General features: G+C 49.0%; 7 protein-coding genes across 7 annotated transcripts; 2 read left to right on the forward strand and 5 right to left on the reverse strand.

The window, feature by feature from the left end:
* Nucleotides 1-224: 224 nt before the first annotated feature.
* Nucleotides 225-1,374, reverse strand: BJX67DRAFT_374855 (N5-glutamine methyltransferase family protein; the record flags this gene model as incomplete). The annotated part of the gene is made up of 2 exons (XM_071031610.1): nucleotides 225-999; nucleotides 1,058-1,374. The coding sequence occupies 2 exons, from the start codon at nucleotides 1,372-1,374 to the stop codon at nucleotides 225-227; spliced, it is 1,092 nt and encodes a 363-aa protein (XP_070881942.1).
* A 179-nt stretch (nucleotides 1,375-1,553) lies between these two features.
* BJX67DRAFT_270107 (pepsin-like aspartic protease) lies at nucleotides 1,554-3,556 on the reverse strand. Its single transcript, XM_071026498.1, has 3 exons — nucleotides 3,109-3,556; nucleotides 2,736-3,054; nucleotides 1,554-2,670 (listed from the first exon to the last, which is right to left on the reverse strand). Exons 1-3 carry the CDS (start codon nucleotides 3,304-3,306, stop codon nucleotides 1,733-1,735), a joined length of 1,455 nt encoding a protein of 484 aa, XP_070881943.1. The 5' UTR covers nucleotides 3,307-3,556; the 3' UTR covers nucleotides 1,554-1,732.
* Nucleotides 3,557-4,629: 1,073 nt separating this feature from the next.
* On the reverse strand, nucleotides 4,630-7,505 carry BJX67DRAFT_374857 (30S ribosomal protein S10, mitochondrial precursor; the record flags this gene model as incomplete). Its single annotated transcript, XM_071031611.1, has 8 exons — nucleotides 4,630-5,075; nucleotides 5,144-5,262; nucleotides 5,314-5,429; nucleotides 5,517-5,597; nucleotides 5,676-5,964; nucleotides 6,465-6,642; nucleotides 6,711-7,135; nucleotides 7,222-7,505. The coding sequence occupies 8 exons, from the start codon at nucleotides 7,503-7,505 to the stop codon at nucleotides 4,630-4,632; spliced, it is 1,938 nt and encodes a 645-aa protein (XP_070881944.1).
* Nucleotides 7,279-9,294, forward strand: BJX67DRAFT_270223 (purine-nucleoside phosphorylase). The gene is made up of 8 exons (XM_071026500.1): nucleotides 7,279-7,716; nucleotides 7,777-8,080; nucleotides 8,150-8,228; nucleotides 8,294-8,373; nucleotides 8,452-8,516; nucleotides 8,569-8,771; nucleotides 8,824-9,103; nucleotides 9,155-9,294. Exons 2-8 carry the CDS (start codon nucleotides 7,879-7,881, stop codon nucleotides 9,197-9,199), a joined length of 954 nt encoding a protein of 317 aa, XP_070881945.1. The 5' UTR covers nucleotides 7,279-7,716; nucleotides 7,777-7,878; the 3' UTR covers nucleotides 9,200-9,294.
* Nucleotides 9,109-10,716, reverse strand: BJX67DRAFT_270305 (Fcf2 domain-containing protein). Its single transcript, XM_071026501.1, has 4 exons — nucleotides 10,686-10,716; nucleotides 10,232-10,610; nucleotides 10,002-10,161; nucleotides 9,109-9,769 (listed from the first exon to the last, which is right to left on the reverse strand). The coding sequence occupies exons 2-4, from the start codon at nucleotides 10,384-10,386 to the stop codon at nucleotides 9,389-9,391; spliced, it is 696 nt and encodes a 231-aa protein (XP_070881946.1). The 5' UTR covers nucleotides 10,387-10,610; nucleotides 10,686-10,716; the 3' UTR covers nucleotides 9,109-9,388.
* Nucleotides 10,717-11,279: 563 nt separating this feature from the next.
* hapE (CCAAT-binding factor complex subunit HapE) lies at nucleotides 11,280-12,914 on the forward strand. Its single transcript, XM_071026499.1, has 5 exons — nucleotides 11,280-11,449; nucleotides 11,543-11,556; nucleotides 11,619-11,675; nucleotides 11,732-12,373; nucleotides 12,462-12,914. The coding sequence occupies exons 1-5, from the start codon at nucleotides 11,368-11,370 to the stop codon at nucleotides 12,462-12,464; spliced, it is 798 nt and encodes a 265-aa protein (XP_070881947.1). The 5' UTR covers nucleotides 11,280-11,367; the 3' UTR covers nucleotides 12,465-12,914.
* BJX67DRAFT_270401 (Rab GTPase-binding exocyst subunit SEC15) lies at nucleotides 12,687-15,748 on the reverse strand. The gene is made up of 8 exons (XM_071026502.1): nucleotides 15,500-15,748; nucleotides 14,447-15,447; nucleotides 14,256-14,387; nucleotides 14,100-14,201; nucleotides 13,942-14,048; nucleotides 13,742-13,877; nucleotides 13,244-13,693; nucleotides 12,687-13,182 (listed from the first exon to the last, which is right to left on the reverse strand). Exons 1-8 carry the CDS (start codon nucleotides 15,519-15,521, stop codon nucleotides 12,928-12,930), a joined length of 2,205 nt encoding a protein of 734 aa, XP_070881948.1. The 5' UTR covers nucleotides 15,522-15,748; the 3' UTR covers nucleotides 12,687-12,927.
* Nucleotides 15,749-16,664: the final 916 nt, after the last annotated feature.

Genomic DNA, 16,664 nt, shown 5'->3' on the forward strand with positions numbered 1-16,664 from the left:
CAGCACTCAATGGAGCGCTGCGATACTCGGGGTCTAACCTATAAGAAGTGGAATACTTTCGTTTAATACTTTAAAGAGGCCAAATAGAAAGACAAGAAAAAGAAATTACAAGTAGATATTTAATATATTTTATCTCTAAGTAATACAGCATCTGGCCCACATAGAGTGTTCACGTCCGCTCTTTAGTCTCAACGCCATAGAAAATGCAACGACTTTGCCTGCGCTCACTGGGACCTTGTCCGTTGGATAAACACCGCGTGCGCAGCAGGATCAACATCAGTCACTGGCCAAACATCAACTATGGCTTTGCCTGTCCTATCGTAGCGACCGAGAACGTCCCTGCAGAGGGTAGCTACTCGCACAGCCTGTAAGCGACTCCCGCACTCAAGCACCGCTAGTTTGGCATCCAGCCTGGACATCAGAACCGCAATACGGTCATAGAAAAGATCTCCTACTTGAACATCGTTGTCATTAACAGGGGCCAGGACAGAGTTGACGGTGGGTACTAATGCACGTCTTGGTTCAAATATTCGCACGCTGCGCGATGTTGTCCCATCATGATATTCTGCTGGGGAAACATACGGTGGATTCGAGATGATAACATCACACCTGGAGCTCCAAAGAGCGTGGAGGCTAGGGCCTATGATATTCGCCATGTCCTCGGGAGCCGCGCGGCTGCGAACACACTGAAGCACATCGCCGCGTCGAAAACTAACTTCTGACAATGCACGTTTTGACAGCAACCCTAGGCGGACATTTCGCTCAGTATTCTCCCTCGCTACCCTGATGGCTGCGTCGTCGATGTCGACACCGACAATCGATAGACATGGAAACACGGGCGAGAGCAGAGCATGCAGAAGCAGTGAAATACATCCAGTTCCTGTACAAAGATCGAGAATATGGAGGGAAGCCTTCTCCCCCTTATTTCCATTCTGGTCCTCTAGCATTCTGTCAAGTATAAAGTTTGCAGCGTGGATGGTAATTGTTTCTGTTTCATGCCTGATTTATGCATAATTAGGATTGGTGCTGAAAGTCCGTCTGCTTGGAGTAAAGATACCTTGGAATTAACACGCCTCTTGCACATTTGATGTCCAAATCTCCAAATGGCTGGTCCCCGAGTATATACTGGAGAGGCATCCCCCTTGAACGGGTCAGACACATCGACCTCAGGAGACCCCGCCACCCAAAAACAGGATATTTTGTCACGGCTCTTTCGCCGCCGCTGGCTGGCCTGACCATATGGAGTGCTCGTTCACGAAGCCATCGCAACTCATTTTTTGCCGATTCGAGGGAGCGACATTCTCTCAAAAGAAGCGGAAGGAGAGGGTCGTGCTGATACGCCTTGAGGATTGTGCGCGTTGGGATCCGGGGCATTTGAATCGATTTGGCACAATCAACATCAGGATCATGGAGAGTGCCGTACCATTGAGGATTTCGTGAGGTGGTCCAGCCCGTGTCCTGCGGCTCCTGCCCCCATTCTTCCACTGGAGATCACTGGTTTCCGAGGCTTTGACCCACTTTCTGATCCGAATGAACTTCTGGACTTCCCGGCGCCGTGCATCCGGTTGCCCTCCCTGGTACCATGGAGTATACTGGCAGCCGCAAAAATGTTTAATGCACACGCGGTACATCCATTCTAAACGTTTCATGAGTACCTTGGGACACCTACTACATGGTGCGAATTGCAATGGTGTATTGATTGCCGGTGGACAGACTACTTCCTGCAATCTAATCAAAAAGCAAACAAATACCCCATCGCTACAGCGCCGAACGCGAGGTATTTCGGAATCTCTGCGAATCCTCCTACCGCCGCCGCGCCTGTACTCGTAGGTGATACGGTGAACCCGGTGCCCGTCGGCCCGCCGATTCGCGCTCCTGATCCATCCGCTACGACGGAGGTGACGGGGTGGGATACCTTGGTAGCGCTGGGAACAGCTTCGTCTCCGTGTCCAATCTCCAGGATATTGCTTTCCGTTGAGTTAAATCTGGTGTTCGCGAGAGATATCTCGTTGTTTGCCAGATCATATACAACATACACGCTGCGTAAGAACGTATCACCAAGAACGTTAGTGCCGTCCCCAGCAGGAACAATCCCGAAAATACAAGCACGTTCACCATTGCGAAATCGAAGATCACCGGCATCGATAATAAGCTCATCAACTCCAACTGTAATCTTGGGGGACGAGAATGTGAACGTGATATGGATGTTGTCTTGAGCCAAGCTGCAGGGCGCGTATCCGGCACCGGTAGACCGCTCATACGTAACACCAATATCGTGGTAGATATCTTCCACAATTCCATCCGGCAAATATGAGAGCGAGCTTCCAGAGTCTAAGAGAACCGCCGCAGGTAGTGTGTCCGAATGGAGTTCATGAATCTTAGAATCTGTGCTGAGTGAAATACCAGTGAGGGCTATGAGGAATTCTGAATAAACACCATTGATACTTTGGATAGGAAGGGTGTGCAGGTCGCCATGGTATTTTTCTGTATCAATTCCCCCAAAGAGTATCGAGCCGGAATTTGCCTCCAGATCATTCAGCCAGAGGCTGTAGGCGCTTGACTGGATCAGACCATTCTCAACTAATGAATGGGGAAGATTGGGATAGGTTGCGTCTCCAAACCGAGCAACTTGCACTTCATTTGCAGGATAGCCAATGCCTAAAACACCCTCTGGAGTTGAGAGCAATTAGCAGTGATACGCATAATCTAAACGAAAACACAGGTAGCTGACACACCTGCAGAGCTAGACAAGTATCCGATCCCGAATTGAAAGTCCCGGAGGTCTATACCGCCGATGCGTAGAGTATCCGTTACATAATCACCTACTGCTCCCGTTCCGTCTGCGTAGCTAATGTTGAAATCTGATGATACGTAGGTTGATGATGAAGATAAACCGGGGTCATAGGAGCCGGAAACCCTACACGGATCTTGAGAGGAGGAACAGAATGTTGAATTAGCTGCGTTGCACCAGAGGTCGCTGCTGCCGGTGTCAAGGATCAACCGCAGGCTTTGCTCTGGGGTACCAATAGTCACGTTGCAGAAGTAGAGTGCTTCCTACCAAGCTGTGAATCAGTATCGCGGGAAGAGAGAGGCAAATTTCCATCTAACCTCATTGTCAATTGCTTGCGAGACGGTTTGATCTCGTTTGCGCCTTATCCTGTCTCTTGCCACTGGGTCGAGGATCTCATTGCGATGGATATCCAAAGCAAGAACTGCAGGCCTAGCACCTCGTTGGTGAAGCACCGCAGCCCCTGTCAAGCCTCGCGTGTATATAAGGGTACCTAAAAGTAACAAAACCCCCCGCATTGCGCTCTGCCCTACGCACCGCTGTGTACCGGCACGCGCACGAGGTCCTTGAAAGTGGGATGCGAAACCCGATATTTGAAACCAGTTTCGTAGGTGTTTTGTGTTGGAGGCGGAGGTGGGAAACTTTCCGTGGACCGAGAAGTTGCCTCCGTATATTAAGGAGTTGACGCTCGACTGACACTGCTGACCAGGTCTGGGACATCCTGAGCTTTTTGTACGACTCTAGTCCGTGTGTTGCTTCACTGCCTGGGTTGGATGGGGTGGACTGGGACCCGCGACCCAATGGTTCTCTGCGGCATTCTGTTGCTGTCGTCATCAATGAGCAAGCAAAACCTCGTGATTGTTTGAATCTTACACTTCAAATAATTTCCGGTTCTTGCAATATTAGTCCTTGAATTAAATTTCCGACAACGAGTTGAAATATGAGGGAATTTTGTCACAAGTCAACGTGAAGTTCTGCGTGGTTATTTGGTGAAGAAAGGGATACCGAGGGGAAAAGCAATGATGCCGATTTCCTTTTTGAGTGCTTGCGTGGCTAGGCATTGTTCGGCGAAACCCAGGGCCAACTCCGGTCTGAACTTGAAGGCGAAAGCTCTGCCAAGGCGGGAGCCGTCGGAAACTTTAAATCACTCACCACCACGAAAGTCGGAGCATCAAACTTTCGAGAAAATCATTGGCCGACACTCGACTGAATAATTCGACTGCAGGACTACGGGTAACTCGGTCGATAGTTTATTCTACAATTCTCATGACCGAGGGAGTCGGGTATGTCATGATGTACAGACCCTCATACCAGAACCTTCTGCAACGGGTGGATGGAAGCTCAGCTTGAGCCGCATTAACTTCGAGAATCCTATCCCAGCGAGATATATCGTATTCACGCTCATGACAGTGGACGCAGACATTGTGCTTAAATTAGAGTGCCTACATACTGTTTCCACGGCATTCACGACTGTATAGACAATGACACCATGTAGGCGCGGAGAGAAAATAATGTAGAGGAATATCGACGTCTGCTATGAGTAGGAGGAGGATCCAAAGCTCTATGGACGGAGCGAGGCCTTTGCTTGCAGTTCCCCTCTGGCCCTCAAGGTGATTCAGCATTGAGAGGAGACTTTCCGCTCATCCATGGCGAACGCTCTTGATCGGGAGTAGGGTAGGATTGGACAAAAATACAATCGGTGAGTTAACGGATAGGTTTAGGTTATGTATCTGTCATCTGGAGGAGTTGGGGGAAGATGAGTATTAATGCAGAATCGAAGAGGATTGCGGCGTAGTATGCGGGTAGAGCAAAAGATGGTGTTAACACTTGATTGCCCAACTTTACAAGCCCATGACTTCTCTAACCTTCTTCATGGTGGTCTCGGCATTTGCGCGCGCATCTCGGGCTCCTTTCTCTGCAACGGTGTCTAAGTGATCGCCGTCCGACATTAGTGAGTAGTACTTCTCCCTAATTGGGGCCAGAACACGGCAAATCTTGTTGGCTACGTCGTCCTTGAGAACCCGTAGACTGGTTGACTCGTAGGAGAGGGCGATTTCGTGGCACGTTCTCCCTTCCAGGTGGCTAATGATCTCTATAAGATTAGAAACACCTGGCCGCCGTATCGGATCGTAACTTATGCCGGGTTCGGAGTCTGTGAGCGCCGCCTTGACCTTTATTCGAACATCCTCGAGGCTGTCGGTGAGATTGATCCTCGAACGCTCATCAGGATGAGACTTTGACATCTTGAGCGTTGGTTCTTTAAGAGACATCACTCGCTTTGCAGGTGCTAAGTGCGTATTACGTTAGTTTGCGGAGCCCCGTAACCTGGGACGGATGAGGGTTGGGTAGCCTCACATATGACTGCTTCTGGAGACGGAAATATGGGTCCATAGATACGGTTGAAGCTATTTGCAATATGTCTAGCAAATTCTAGGTGTTGTCGCTGGTCGTCCCCGACTGGAACATGGGTAGCCCTGAATCATGTTAAAAAGAATTGCTAAACTGAAGATGGATGGGAGCCGAACCTATGGACTAGGATATCGGCCGCTTGAAGGACTGGGTATGAAAAGAGACCTAGCCGTAACTTTGAGCGCACCTCTGAACTATCCAAGCTTGCATCTTCTGGCAACTGAAGTTTGCTCTGGAGGAGATCAGCTTTATCCATGATCTAGGTTGCGCTGGATGCGAACCGATTGCCGGTGGCGGGTTGTCTTCGACAGACACTCACCTTCCATTGAGTCATTCGAGACAGATAACCCGTAGAAGCCACAGTACTAAGGATCCAGAACAATTCAGCATGCTGCGGCACCTGATGACGCGATTAGCTGAGTATCATGAGTGGGAATAGTTCCCGTCAGGAAGTATCGGACTAGGGTCTAGAGCATACGGAAGACTGATAGAATATCGTCGAGCGAGTTGGATCTAGACCAACAGCTAACAACGTCGCGAATGCCTCCTTTCTCCAGTTTCTCAGCTGACGACCTTCTTGGGGTACGGTCAATGCGTGTAAATCGACGATGGAAAAGATCAATTTGGTATCCAGAGTGCCCCTATTCTGAAGTCTGGACCATTCACGTAAGGCGCCTAGGTAATTTCCTAGATGAGGTACAGCTGTTGGTTGAATTCCCGAAAAGATTGTGGTCTTATGAGAGAGCAAATCCTGTGAACTCTTCCATCTTTTGAAGTAGGGAACCAGATCGGGACCGATTCTCTTAATTGACTTAGCTGCTGTAAGGCATTGTCCAGAATTTATTATTCCGGGATGCATATCTCCCCTCGGTAATCTTTGGGATGTTCCGCGAGAGCTACTGTATCAGGACCCGAAAGTCTGATACTTTCAACACGCCGGCGCACGTGACCAGGGCGACGAATTCGGAGTCCCTTTTCGCGGTAGTCCTCCAGAGGTAGTACCGCTGATAGTACTGGGCATTTCGAGCTAATACTATCTGGACCTGTCTGCCTACGACCCGTGGGGCTTGGGATCCTTTGAGTGGGTTGGGACTTGTGATCAACTCTCGGCTAGCTCTCACATAGCCCCATGTGTTTAAAAAAAGAATACAAGTTCAAGAGGAATTCTGGAGCTTTAGAATGCTATGCAGGAGAATGGTAATAGGTACTAGTATACAGACCAAACCAATCAAAAAAACAAGGAGTCGACATAGCAGTGCTACTTTACCCGCTGCGAACATTGACCAGTGGGCCCTTGTTCAACGACAATCGTTCATTTCCCAAAAATTCGGATAAGGACCCATGTGTACCGGATGCTTGACTTTCTTGACGACCAAATCGTGATAGGTAAGGTTCAAGGTTCGTTTCCACCTCGGGAAGGGCCTGATCCATGTTCTTTGCGACATCTATAAGTCACACCATTAGCCAAGGTCATAGCAAAGCAACATATTGGCATTTAGTATCTGTATATTACCAATGCTTTCGTATTCCCAGATATTCGCCTTCAAGCCGACCCCGTAAAAGGCGTGCTTTCGTAGGAACGCAAGCCATGCCTGAACCGTCTGTGGGCTTCCGTCCTTTATTTGGATCAACCGACGTAGGGTTATTCGTTCAAAGTTTTCCTGACTCTTTTTGTGTACGAAATTGCTTCGAGGGACCGTCCACCGTTCGACAATTTTGGGTAGAGGAACGGGTCCGCTAACGGGAAGGTTCAGATAGTACGCAGCGCGAAGGGCGAAATCTGCAAAAAACTCCAGGTTCCGGACACTGTACGACCTCAACTGAAGGTCACACACCGGGAGACCATATTCGGCCTTCCTGCGAAGCGGTCTCAAGTATATTGCTTGAACGCTTCTAGGTAACCGAGCGTTGTGGTTGACATCATCCAGACGTTCGCCCCTGCAGTTTCGGTCAGTTCCAAAGTCTTCATTCCCATTGGAACGTGTTAACTGCAAGTGATAACCAACCATTGCTTTGCAGGCAACTCGATGGCGGGCTGGGGTTGTATCGGACTGTAACCGTTAGTGACAACGAAGTTACGAGGATCGTGGAAAGGTGCCAACCTTTCCCCTGACTTGTTTAGCTCTGATATGGCAGGTTGAGTGTCCACGGCATCTCCTCGTCGGCTCAAAGAGCTGAGCGCACGGCACGCTGGGGCGAGCTGGTTGGTCGTTAGAGCTTGCTCTGTTTGGACCGGGGACTTCGGGAAAACTACCTGCAACAACCTCGACGCTCGATACAAACAGGTGTGAGGTGATAGGGGTGGCATAGCTCTGTCTGTGGAGGGAGCCAGCAGTTTCTAAGACAGGAGCTGTTCTTGAATTTCTTGCATCGCCTTGGCGCTTGAATATTTCCATGACTAAGCAGACGCTCGTGACATCCAGGTCAGCGAGAGAAACCCGAAAGCTGGCTCCATCCACACGAGAGGGATGATATGATAAGGTTGAAAGTTCTCATTATTTGCTTTGATTGATAGACTGGTATCTTGAGGCCGTGGCGAGCTGCTGCCCAGAGCTATCACTGACGAGAACATTATCTAGTTTCGATTCCGCACATGATTACCCACCAACATCACATTTTGAATTGAACCGACCAGTGCCAGACTCAGGCCTCATCACCAGTCAAATTTCCCCGATAACAGCATGAAGACACAAGGGCACTCGTCTTCGGAGAAGACGAACGAGGCGTTCACCTTTATTAAGAAACTTCTGCCGACCCCCTTGCAGGCCCCTCATGTAGCTATTGTTTGCGGTTCTGGGTTAGGTGGCCTTGCAAACACAATCGATAGTGGGCTCAGAGTAGAAATCAATTATTCTGACATTCCCCATTTCCCTCATTTGACGGGTAAGTTTGAAATTTGCTCGCAAGCGTTCTCTGGGTGTAGTAACCACGTCTCACAAATCTTGAACATAGTGGCTGGACATGCGGGCAAGCTTGTATTTGGGCTACTTAACAAACAAGTCCCGGCAGTCTTAATGGTCGGCCGTGCCCAGTGAGAATACCCCTACAGGAGCCCAAATATAGGATGACTGCTGAAATGCTGTTTGATCCATGAAGCTACTACGAAGGCCATTCTATAGATCAAGTGACATTTCCTATTCGGGTCTTCAAATTGTTGGGCGTGGACACGGTCATTTGTGAGCTACCCTTTGCCAGTCTAACGATGAAAATCGCGAGCTGGAGGTTTCATGAATTATTGACTAAGTGTACAATAGTAACAAATGCTGCTGGAGGCCTCAACCCTGACTATGGGGTAGGTGACATCGTCCTTTTGAACGACGTAAGTCAACTTGGTCTGTTCCGGGTATCTGTTTGCTAAAGAGAACGTGAAGCATATTTTCCTCGCTGGTTTGGCGGGAACTCACCCGTTGCGAGGCCCCAATAGCGAAGAATTTGGACCTCGTTTTCCACCCTTGTCAGACGCCTATGATCTTGACCTGCGCCGACAGGTACATGAAGCTTGGGGGAAGGTTGTTGATCCGCAAAGCAAAAGAAGGCTCCACGAGGGCGTATATGCTTTCGTTGGTGGTCCGAGGTTAGTTTCAACTTCAGAGAGAGTTGTTGACCAGGTTAACTCGAAGCCCCAGTTATGAAACTCGAGCCGAGTGTCGGATGCTCCGGCAGCTCGGAGCGGATGTGGTAGGCATGTCGACTGTGCCTGAGATCATCGTTGCGAGACACTGCGGGATTCGCATCATAGCATTCAGTCTGGTAACAAATAATGCTGTTCTCTCGCCCGTCCCTCGTGGAGACGACCATCTTATCCAAGGGAGGGGTGTGAAAGAGCTCGAGGCTATCCTTCAAGAAGGGAAAGCAAATCACGAAGAAGTGCTTGAAGCTGGCAGACTCGCAGCTCAGGATATGCAGGTCCGTCACCAAAAAAGCAGGTAACCGGAAATGATACTGACCTGACCATAGAAATTGGTCGTCCGGGTCGTGAATGACATGTTCGAAAGCGTCTGAGTGACCCCGAGATATTTAGCGCTCGCCCGGCGAACTGGTGGTGGTAGACGTTAGCGGCAGAAAACCGATATTAGGATAAGTTGACTATTCAACAGTGATGCGTGGGCTGTTGATCGATTTTTGTTGCCTTCTCGTCTCTTAGTGTGAATTATCCTTAATCATGCTGGATAGACCCATTGCGCATGTGATTCAGTGTTGGCTTCTTCCACCTCGTCTTTTGGCTCGCAAACTTTTGTAGAAAGCTCTCTTCCCACTCCTTTTCCTGTCCTGAACATCATTGTACCTAGCTTCGAAACGCCTGGTATTTTGTTCCAAAGCCAGAGCCTCCTCAACAAACGTCTTCTTGCGGTCTCGTTTTACGATACGACCATTTAAAAATTCGGTTGGGCCTTCGATGACTGTTCCCACCTGGGAGTACTTCGGCACCTGGGACTTGCCATTTTCCTTCTTATAATGTCGTTTTGGGTCTAGTATAGAACGCATTCGCAGGAGTTGCAAGTCCCTCTTGAGTTCAGGAGTTAACTCCGTCTTGGGGAGATCAAACCAATCGCTTCCCGCTGTGGGCTTATCCTAAGAGATAATATCGTAAGTAAGGCGTCGGGACTGAAATAACAAATAGAATCCGGATTGGTGGGCAGTGCTCAGAGTAACTATGAAACAAAAGTACTCTCATTGAAACAGCGCAGCCCAAGACGGGCTGTAGAGACTGCATCAAGCGCTCTCGCGATGGGTTGAGGTTTCCTCATAGCAAAAAAAAAAGAGAGAAGTCAATGCTGACACAGATGCAACTATGTAGGCATACCTTCTTAGACGTGGGTTTCGGTAGTGTCTGGGTGGTTGCCGGTGGCCGAGCCCCATCACTGACTATGGGATCAATGATCCGTGGAGTATCAATAACTGCCTGGTCATTACGATGCTGGAGGTATGGTCTTAGAGATGATTCAGGCGATAATCTTGGGATTCTGGGCCGATGGGAGATTAGTACACAGGAACTTGGACATTGCGGGATGATTCCACCGAGGCAGTACAGACTTTGGAAAAGTATGCTGGAGCCGAGGAGGCGTGATCGAGTCTTCTGCTGCATGGATCTTCCCTTCGCGAAGCCGTCGCTCCGCCTCAGCAAGGAGCTGTTGAATGTCGTCTTCCATCGAATTTACATGGCAAGCGTCCGCTAACCCAGCCATCATCCAGTTACGTGGGATAGGGCTGCAGGACAAAATCTTGGGAAGGAGAAGAGAGGAAGAAAAATAGAGGCTGGAGGAGTATTGAGAGGGGACAAGCTGTGAGTGTTGGGGCTTCGAGCTTCTTTTCTGCTGTGAAAGAAAATTTCTCTTTGTGGGGACCTTTGCAATTTGGGGTAAGGTTCGGTCCTCCAGGTGCGCAGGCGCGGCTCCTGATTGTATCTTGGCAACTTGAAGGTTTTGATTCTGATTAGTCATGGACGACAACGAAAGCACACTGGCTGAGGGGAAATGGCCGCGGATACCTGGTATCTCACGTGCGGCGAGTCTATTCAAGGTGTAGCCGACTCAGCGGTGTCATGTTACATGGGCTTGGCTGGGGATAGTTCGCGCACCCTGCCTGCGGGTTGTTGAGCGAGGGGTGCACGTTTAAAGTTTCTCTTCAAGGACTCGGAGGCGACAGCATTGGCATGCAATGCCGCAGTGGTATGCGGCCCCGGCTTGTTTCCTCGAGGCTCACGCGACTGACAGTAGAGTGGCTCTCGGAATTTGCGTCATAATCAACAAAGGAGGCTGTCAAAACAGTGGTTGATGCTCTCAGATTTGGCGCCCTTGGCGGAAGAGCGCAAACGTCATGGGAGCCCCAGCACTGACCAAACAAGAGTCCCCGTTGTTCTTGGCGCGCTTTGCGACCGCCAACTCGAGATGCAACCCAGCACGCCTCATTTGAGAACCTGCCGACTTCGCTCTCTGCCCAAAGCTCCCGCGTCGTGCAGACAACTCACAGCAAGAATTACTAAATTAAATTAAGTCACCGATCGCATACGCGCCCTGACATTACAGGGAGTCTGTTCACGCAATTACACCCACTTATCGCGTTACTTCCAAGTTCATCGCATCGCGCCGTCCCAAAGCGTCTCCATTCAACTACCCTCCACGCATCCTGTTAACCCCTCATGCTTAGCCGGAAGAGCGAATTTTAGGACCATGGAGCAAACTCAACAAAATTCTGGGCAACAGCAAGGCAGGCAGCAACCCTTATACGACACTCGAAATGGTGGACACTACGGTATTTATTCTTCTTGCCCCCCCATGGCCCCGTATTATGCGTCTTGAATATTCATATTCGTGACCGTGGCATAAGTCTAATATAAGTTTTCAGGTGCCAGTGCAGCAGTATGGGCCATCTAAATTAGCATGATTCTCCTCACTTGTAGAGCTGACCATGCATTATCTAGCTTGCTGCACAAGGATACGCTCCCGTTGCTGAGCTTTATACTGGTACATGGGCAAATGTAGGGGTACCTATCTCTCTCTTCTGGTTAGCACTAAAAATGTGACTGGTGATTAGGTCAATCAAGGCTTACAAGGAACTGCCCGTGATATCTTGACCACGTACTGGCAACACGTCATCAATCATCTTGAAACCGACAATCATGACTATAAAATTCATCAACTACCGCTCGCCCGGATCAAAAAGGTCATGAAAGCTGACCCGGAGGTCAAAATGATTTCCGCTGAAGCCCCAATCTTGTTTGCCAAAGGTTGCGATGTTTTTATCACTGAACTGACTATGCGGGCATGGATACACGCTGAAGACAACAAGCGCCGGACATTACAGAGATCTGATATCGCAGCTGCATTATCCAAGTCCGACATGTTTGATTTCCTAATTGACATAGTGCCCCGTGAGGAAGCTACTTCTCATGCAAAACGCTCAAGCCAAACAGCTAGTGCCCCGACTGGAGCTACGGGGCCTACCGCAGCGGGGCAGTTACCCCCAGCTCAGCATGGTGTCCAGCATCATCCTCATCACATGGCACCCGCGGATTATGGCTCTCTGGGTCAGCATACTCTTCAGGATCAGGAATACAGGCAGCCTCCCATGTATGGGGGAGCTGTGCAGTCAGATCCGACAGCCGCCTATGCTCAGCCTCAATCCCAGATGTTCGAGGGGATGTATACTGCTTATCCTCATCTTCCCCCACAGCAGGTGTGTGCCCTGAGTCCAATCCCCATGAATTGTCATTCTCCTGCTTCGTATGTCCCAATCGAGCTGATTTGATTCCCTCTCCCCTCAGTGAACCGAATTGCATGTCTTCATTATAGGTACCCACGAATCTGAAGATAAGGGCTTCATCGGTTCAGCATACACTACTATGCCAAGCCATTTGGAGATGCGTGGGCCCTGAATGGTAAATTTCGCCGGCTTTGCTCGAATACATTAGGGCCGTGCTCCGGCGTCGCCGGTCTTATTGGTTTGTGGTTTTGGGATTTGTGCTATTGAAGGGGTGAGAAAAAATTTCGCGCCGGAAGTTACCGTGTCGCCTGGCTGGGGATGGGGTTGGCGCCCATCGGCGCACAAGTGATGGAATACGTATTTCGTTTATCCAGTTCCATGCTAAGACTTCTTGCCAAATCTTGACGAAAGCGTTGTTGAAAACTTGTCCAGTTTCACCGGACTTTGGACTGTGTGTGTAAGTCTACGACAGTCAATATGCGTTCAACCAATATACTCTCGGGGGGAGGGTAGAGAGAATGAATGCCTTACTTTTCCAACAGCGTTGGACCGTTGATCGCATCTACGCGTCCATACTTCTTGTTTCGCATGGATATATCGTAGAACTCATCGGCGTTGTCCGCTTGCATCAACTGGACTGTTTGCTGCAGTTCATCCAGATTCTCCCGGAGTATAGGATTGTTGAGACTATCGACGAATTGATATAGGTATTCCACGTCTTTCGCAAGAGCTATAACCCCATTGGGGTTTATCCGTTTCACTTCTGGTGACAGCGGCAGTGCCTGCATAATTGATCAGCCGAGACCGAGTCAAGAAAAGAGTTTGTGTAATGCATGCACGCACTAGAATCATGGTTGACGCATGGCTGAGAGCATCAAAATAGATGAGTTCTTTAATTTCTTTGGGAAGTCCGAGAAGAGTCGAATTCATGATATTCGAGAGAAAGCGCGTAAGAGTTTGCATGTAGCTGCTGGGCTCTGCAGGAGTAACGGGGGCCATCCAATCGTACTCTGCAGTCTCAACAAGGTCGTCAATCTTAGAGTTAACTACCTCAAATATACGTTTCTCTGCTGCCTTTTTGTTCTCTCTAAACTTCCCTGTCGCGTTCAGAGATACGTGATCACTAGACGAGCTTTGTGACCTGGCCGCGGCAAGCAACAATTCAAGCTCACGGCATGCATGCTCAAAATGCTCCAAATTGATAAGTATTTGAACGATCTGCCCAAGGTACTGGGAGTTGAGGCGTTCAACTAGTGTGTCGCAGACTTTACTAGAGAGAAGGTCGTCTAGGGCCTGCCAGGGTTAGCAATTTCCATGTCTAATCAAAGGCGGTTTGCTCACATCCTTTAGCGTTTCGTCTACTATATCAGGATTTAGGAAATCGCCGTTGGCAAAGAAGTAGAATTGATTGAGGAAGTTCCGAATATCGATGCAGCATAGTGGGTACATCTGCGAGAATGGCAAGACACAAGGGAAGCTTTTAATTGAAGTCAGTATAATTGGGGACGCAGAATAATGATACAATGCAGGAGACAACGTACGCTTGGTCTTGTGGCCTCTCAGGGCTATACCAGCTAACATTGAGTACTTTATCGAACTCTTCAGGTGTCTGAATTGGCATAGGCATATAGTCATCAGTCGATACGATCTTCGTATTAATCAGCACGGTGAATAAGCCAAAGGCTGACAGGTTCGTTACCTCTTGAAAGTCATCACTGAATCGTCTCTTGAGCAGCTCCGCATATTTCTTGAATAGGGTCAAAAACAAGCTGTCAAAAGCTCCCACGGCGAAGTCCCAAGTCTATGACTAAGGTCAACAATGAGCAATTCTGATAGCAGGGAAAAAAAAACATACGTTCATGGTTTGCATAAATAAGGCAATAAGATTCTTTATTTTAAGTAGGCTCTCGGCATTATCTACCTCGTGTAGAGCCTTGGAGATTAAGCTCACAGCTGTTTGGCACATTGAGTCCCACAATTCATCAACCTGCTCTCGCATGCTTAGCACATTGCGGCTGATTAGGGCGTGGAAGGGGGAAATCTCACGTCAACTGGATATCTCATGTCAGGGACCTTCTTCATTGTGGACCGCTCAACGATAGCGAAACCTGCCATCTCCTCTAACAGATTATGTAGACTTGCCCCGTCATCATCCACCAGAGTAATTGAGCTTGGTATCAGAAGTTCCTTTTGTCGGCGACGGGTGTTTGCATACTCGAGCCTGAATTTCTCCATCTGGCCCAGAGACTGGTGGATATGTAGACATTCAAAAAGTGGAGTAAAGTCAACCTGAAGCTCCTCATTTTGGAGGAGATCGTATTCCTCATGCTCGTCCGAAACTAGCTCAATGGCAGAATTAAGCTTGAAATGCTCGAGATACGGCATTTTCGAAACTCTCTCCTTTTGTCTCGTTTTTCGCAGGTCTGTGTGGTATAAGGATATTTCTCCGAGGTACTGTGACATCTCTCTAATTCTGTATAGCCAGGTGTTCAGATCCGACATCACGGCTTCGGCTATTGCTCTTTGAGTTGCTGGTACAGATCGCTGAATCATTTCAGCAATTTGATACTGGGTAACTCCTTGGAGATGAACGTTCTGAAGCTCTTCGAGAGCGCGCAGCGCAGCATAATGGTTCTTCTTTGCTAGAAGATCGTGGACCTGGTTCGCTAGGCGGAGCACCTCTAGACAATCTTGAATCGCGCGTGAAGTTTCGTCGATGTTCTGGCGGTGGCGGCGTGATTCCACCAACACCTTTTTTTGCTCGGCTAATTTCTCTGTGCTCGCTTGAATAGATTGATTTAAGCCCAATATCTCCGCGGTTAGGCTAACGGTACCTTCCCTGATGTGGAGAAGCTGATTGACAGAGGAGACGAACTCCTGGTGATTTGTATTACATATGGTCTCGATCTCGGCTTCCTTGTCGCTCGCAAACTTTGAGAGGGATCGCAACAGTTCGGACGTTTTGTTGCCCACGCTGTACTCTTTGATAGATGGTATCAGTTGGTCCAGATAGTCGGTGTCAGATGGTGATACTATTATCTGCGAACCTCGAGACAGATTAGCTACGACTTCTAATGGTTACCACAGGGTGATATCGACCTGGTTCAAAATATATGAACATTCACTCCGCGACGGAGCCATAGACCGCATGTTGCCAAAGAATGCCGTCTGTGGGCCACGTTGGCAGTTGGAGAAGAGTAAAGACAAGCGGTTCGGATTGGGGAGTTCGTCTGGAGTCGTTTGATTTGCTTCCAAGATGTGAATATGTTCGGCAAGAGTCGTGAAGAAAATCGAAGAGCAGCTACTAACTCTGTTCTTGGGCCCAGGACGTCTTTGGTTTGCTTTGTGCTCCTTCGGGAGGAACCAAGGCTGGGGGGGCGCGAGCTGCGTCTGGGCGAACAGCCCCAACACACCACACCGCCTCTCCTGAACCCTTCTCCCCAACAGCAACTGCTCTCTTTATGCCTCCAAATTTTCAACAGACGCTCAATATCTTTGCAATTTTTTCCTGGTGCACTGCACCTCTTTGCGCATTCTTCATGCTAGGTATCGGGCACACTGACAAAGACCCACGGCCCATGGCGAGTAACTCTCCTGAGATGCACAGTTTATGTGGATGGTGATTCAAGCCATTTCCGAGGGTAGCCCTCGGCTCTGGCCTGTTATCCATGCGCCTCAATGGGTTTTAACAGACCTCAACGATTGCGAGGCCTTTTTCTGAATGGATGCCCCGAGTCTTTCTCGGCGCTGTTCCTGTAAGGCTCACTGGAAGGTTATAGTTCCCAATGTTGGCTGTGGTTTCAAGACATCTAATTGGGACCGGAAAGATTCGCTGGATACTTTCATCGCATCTCGCGGCGGCTGTCTTTTAGGGCTGGAATTCTAATCCCTGCTCCGGACAATGCGGAGAATGTCATCTGCGTTTACGCCCAGATATAACCCTCAGTCTCAAAATGTCTCCAAATACTACGTTGGAACTAAAGCTCCCAAAATTGCAGGTTCTGGACAGCTATTGTTCTTTGTTCCAAAAAACGCAACATAACACAATAGCAGGAGAGGTGGCAATAACACAAATTCAACTTTCTACGTTGCTGTTGTATTCTGTTTGGATCGGCCTGCAGTTCTCTCGGCATGATCTTTTGTTTTGAAAAGTGTTTCTCTGGGCTTTCTCTCCCCCAGAAAGTCTGTCTTGGTAACAAGTAACAGAGCTAGCAAGCTTCTATTCAATCTAGCATGCCCTCTAGCATCTACTTGCTCTGGACCC

The sequence above is a fragment of the Aspergillus lucknowensis genome, assembly GCF_044049455.1.
Source record: "Aspergillus lucknowensis strain CBS 449.75 chromosome Unknown BJX67scaffold_58, whole genome shotgun sequence".
In the NCBI taxonomy this organism is placed as follows: Eukaryota; Fungi; Ascomycota; class Eurotiomycetes; order Eurotiales; family Aspergillaceae; genus Aspergillus; species Aspergillus lucknowensis.

What these genes read in the sequence shown, in the direction of transcription:
- hapE (XM_071026499.1), top strand. Translation starts at nt 11,368, where the DNA reads ATGGAGCAAACTCAACAAAATTCTGGGCAACAGCAAGGCAGGCAGCAA. An exon ending in ATACTGGTACATGGGCAAAT is followed by an intron (nt 11,676 to 11,731) that starts GTAGGGGTACCT and finishes ACTGGTGATTAG; the next exon opens with GTCAATCAAGGCTTACAAGG.
- BJX67DRAFT_270401 (XM_071026502.1), bottom strand. Translation starts at nt 15,521, where the DNA reads ATGTTCATATATTTTGAACCAG. An exon ending in ACATGAGATATCCAGTTGAC is followed by an intron (nt 14,388 to 14,446) that starts GTGAGATTTCCC and finishes ATGCGAGAGCAG; the next exon opens with GTTGATGAATTGTGGGACTC. An exon ending in TATTTATGCAAACCATGAAC is followed by an intron (nt 14,202 to 14,255) that starts GTATGTTTTTTT and finishes CCTTAGTCATAG; the next exon opens with ACTTGGGACTTCGCCGTGGG.
- BJX67DRAFT_270305 (XM_071026501.1), bottom strand. Translation starts at nt 10,386, where the DNA reads ATGATGGCTGGGTTAGCGGACGCTTGCCATGTAAATTCGATGGAAGAC. An exon ending in CTCCAGCATACTTTTCCAAA is followed by an intron (nt 10,162 to 10,231) that starts GTCTGTACTGCC and finishes CCATCGGCCCAG; the next exon opens with AATCCCAAGATTATCGCCTG. An exon ending in CGAAACCCACGTCTAAGAAG is followed by an intron (nt 9,770 to 10,001) that starts GTATGCCTACAT and finishes ATTATCTCTTAG; the next exon opens with GATAAGCCCACAGCGGGAAG.
- BJX67DRAFT_270107 (XM_071026498.1), bottom strand. Translation starts at nt 3,306, where the DNA reads ATGCGGGGGGTTTTGTTACTTTTAGGTACCCTTATATACACGCGAGGC. An exon ending in CGCAAGCAATTGACAATGAG is followed by an intron (nt 3,055 to 3,108) that starts GTTAGATGGAAA and finishes ACAGCTTGGTAG; the next exon opens with GAAGCACTCTACTTCTGCAA. An exon ending in ATACTTGTCTAGCTCTGCAG is followed by an intron (nt 2,671 to 2,735) that starts GTGTGTCAGCTA and finishes TCTCAACTCCAG; the next exon opens with AGGGTGTTTTAGGCATTGGC.
- BJX67DRAFT_270223 (XM_071026500.1), top strand. Translation starts at nt 7,879, where the DNA reads ATGAAGACACAAGGGCACTCGTCTTCGGAGAAGACGAACGAGGCGTTC. An exon ending in TTAATGGTCGGCCGTGCCCA is followed by an intron (nt 8,229 to 8,293) that starts GTGAGAATACCC and finishes TGATCCATGAAG; the next exon opens with CTACTACGAAGGCCATTCTA. An exon ending in GGGCGTGGACACGGTCATTT is followed by an intron (nt 8,374 to 8,451) that starts GTGAGCTACCCT and finishes AGTGTACAATAG; the next exon opens with TAACAAATGCTGCTGGAGGC.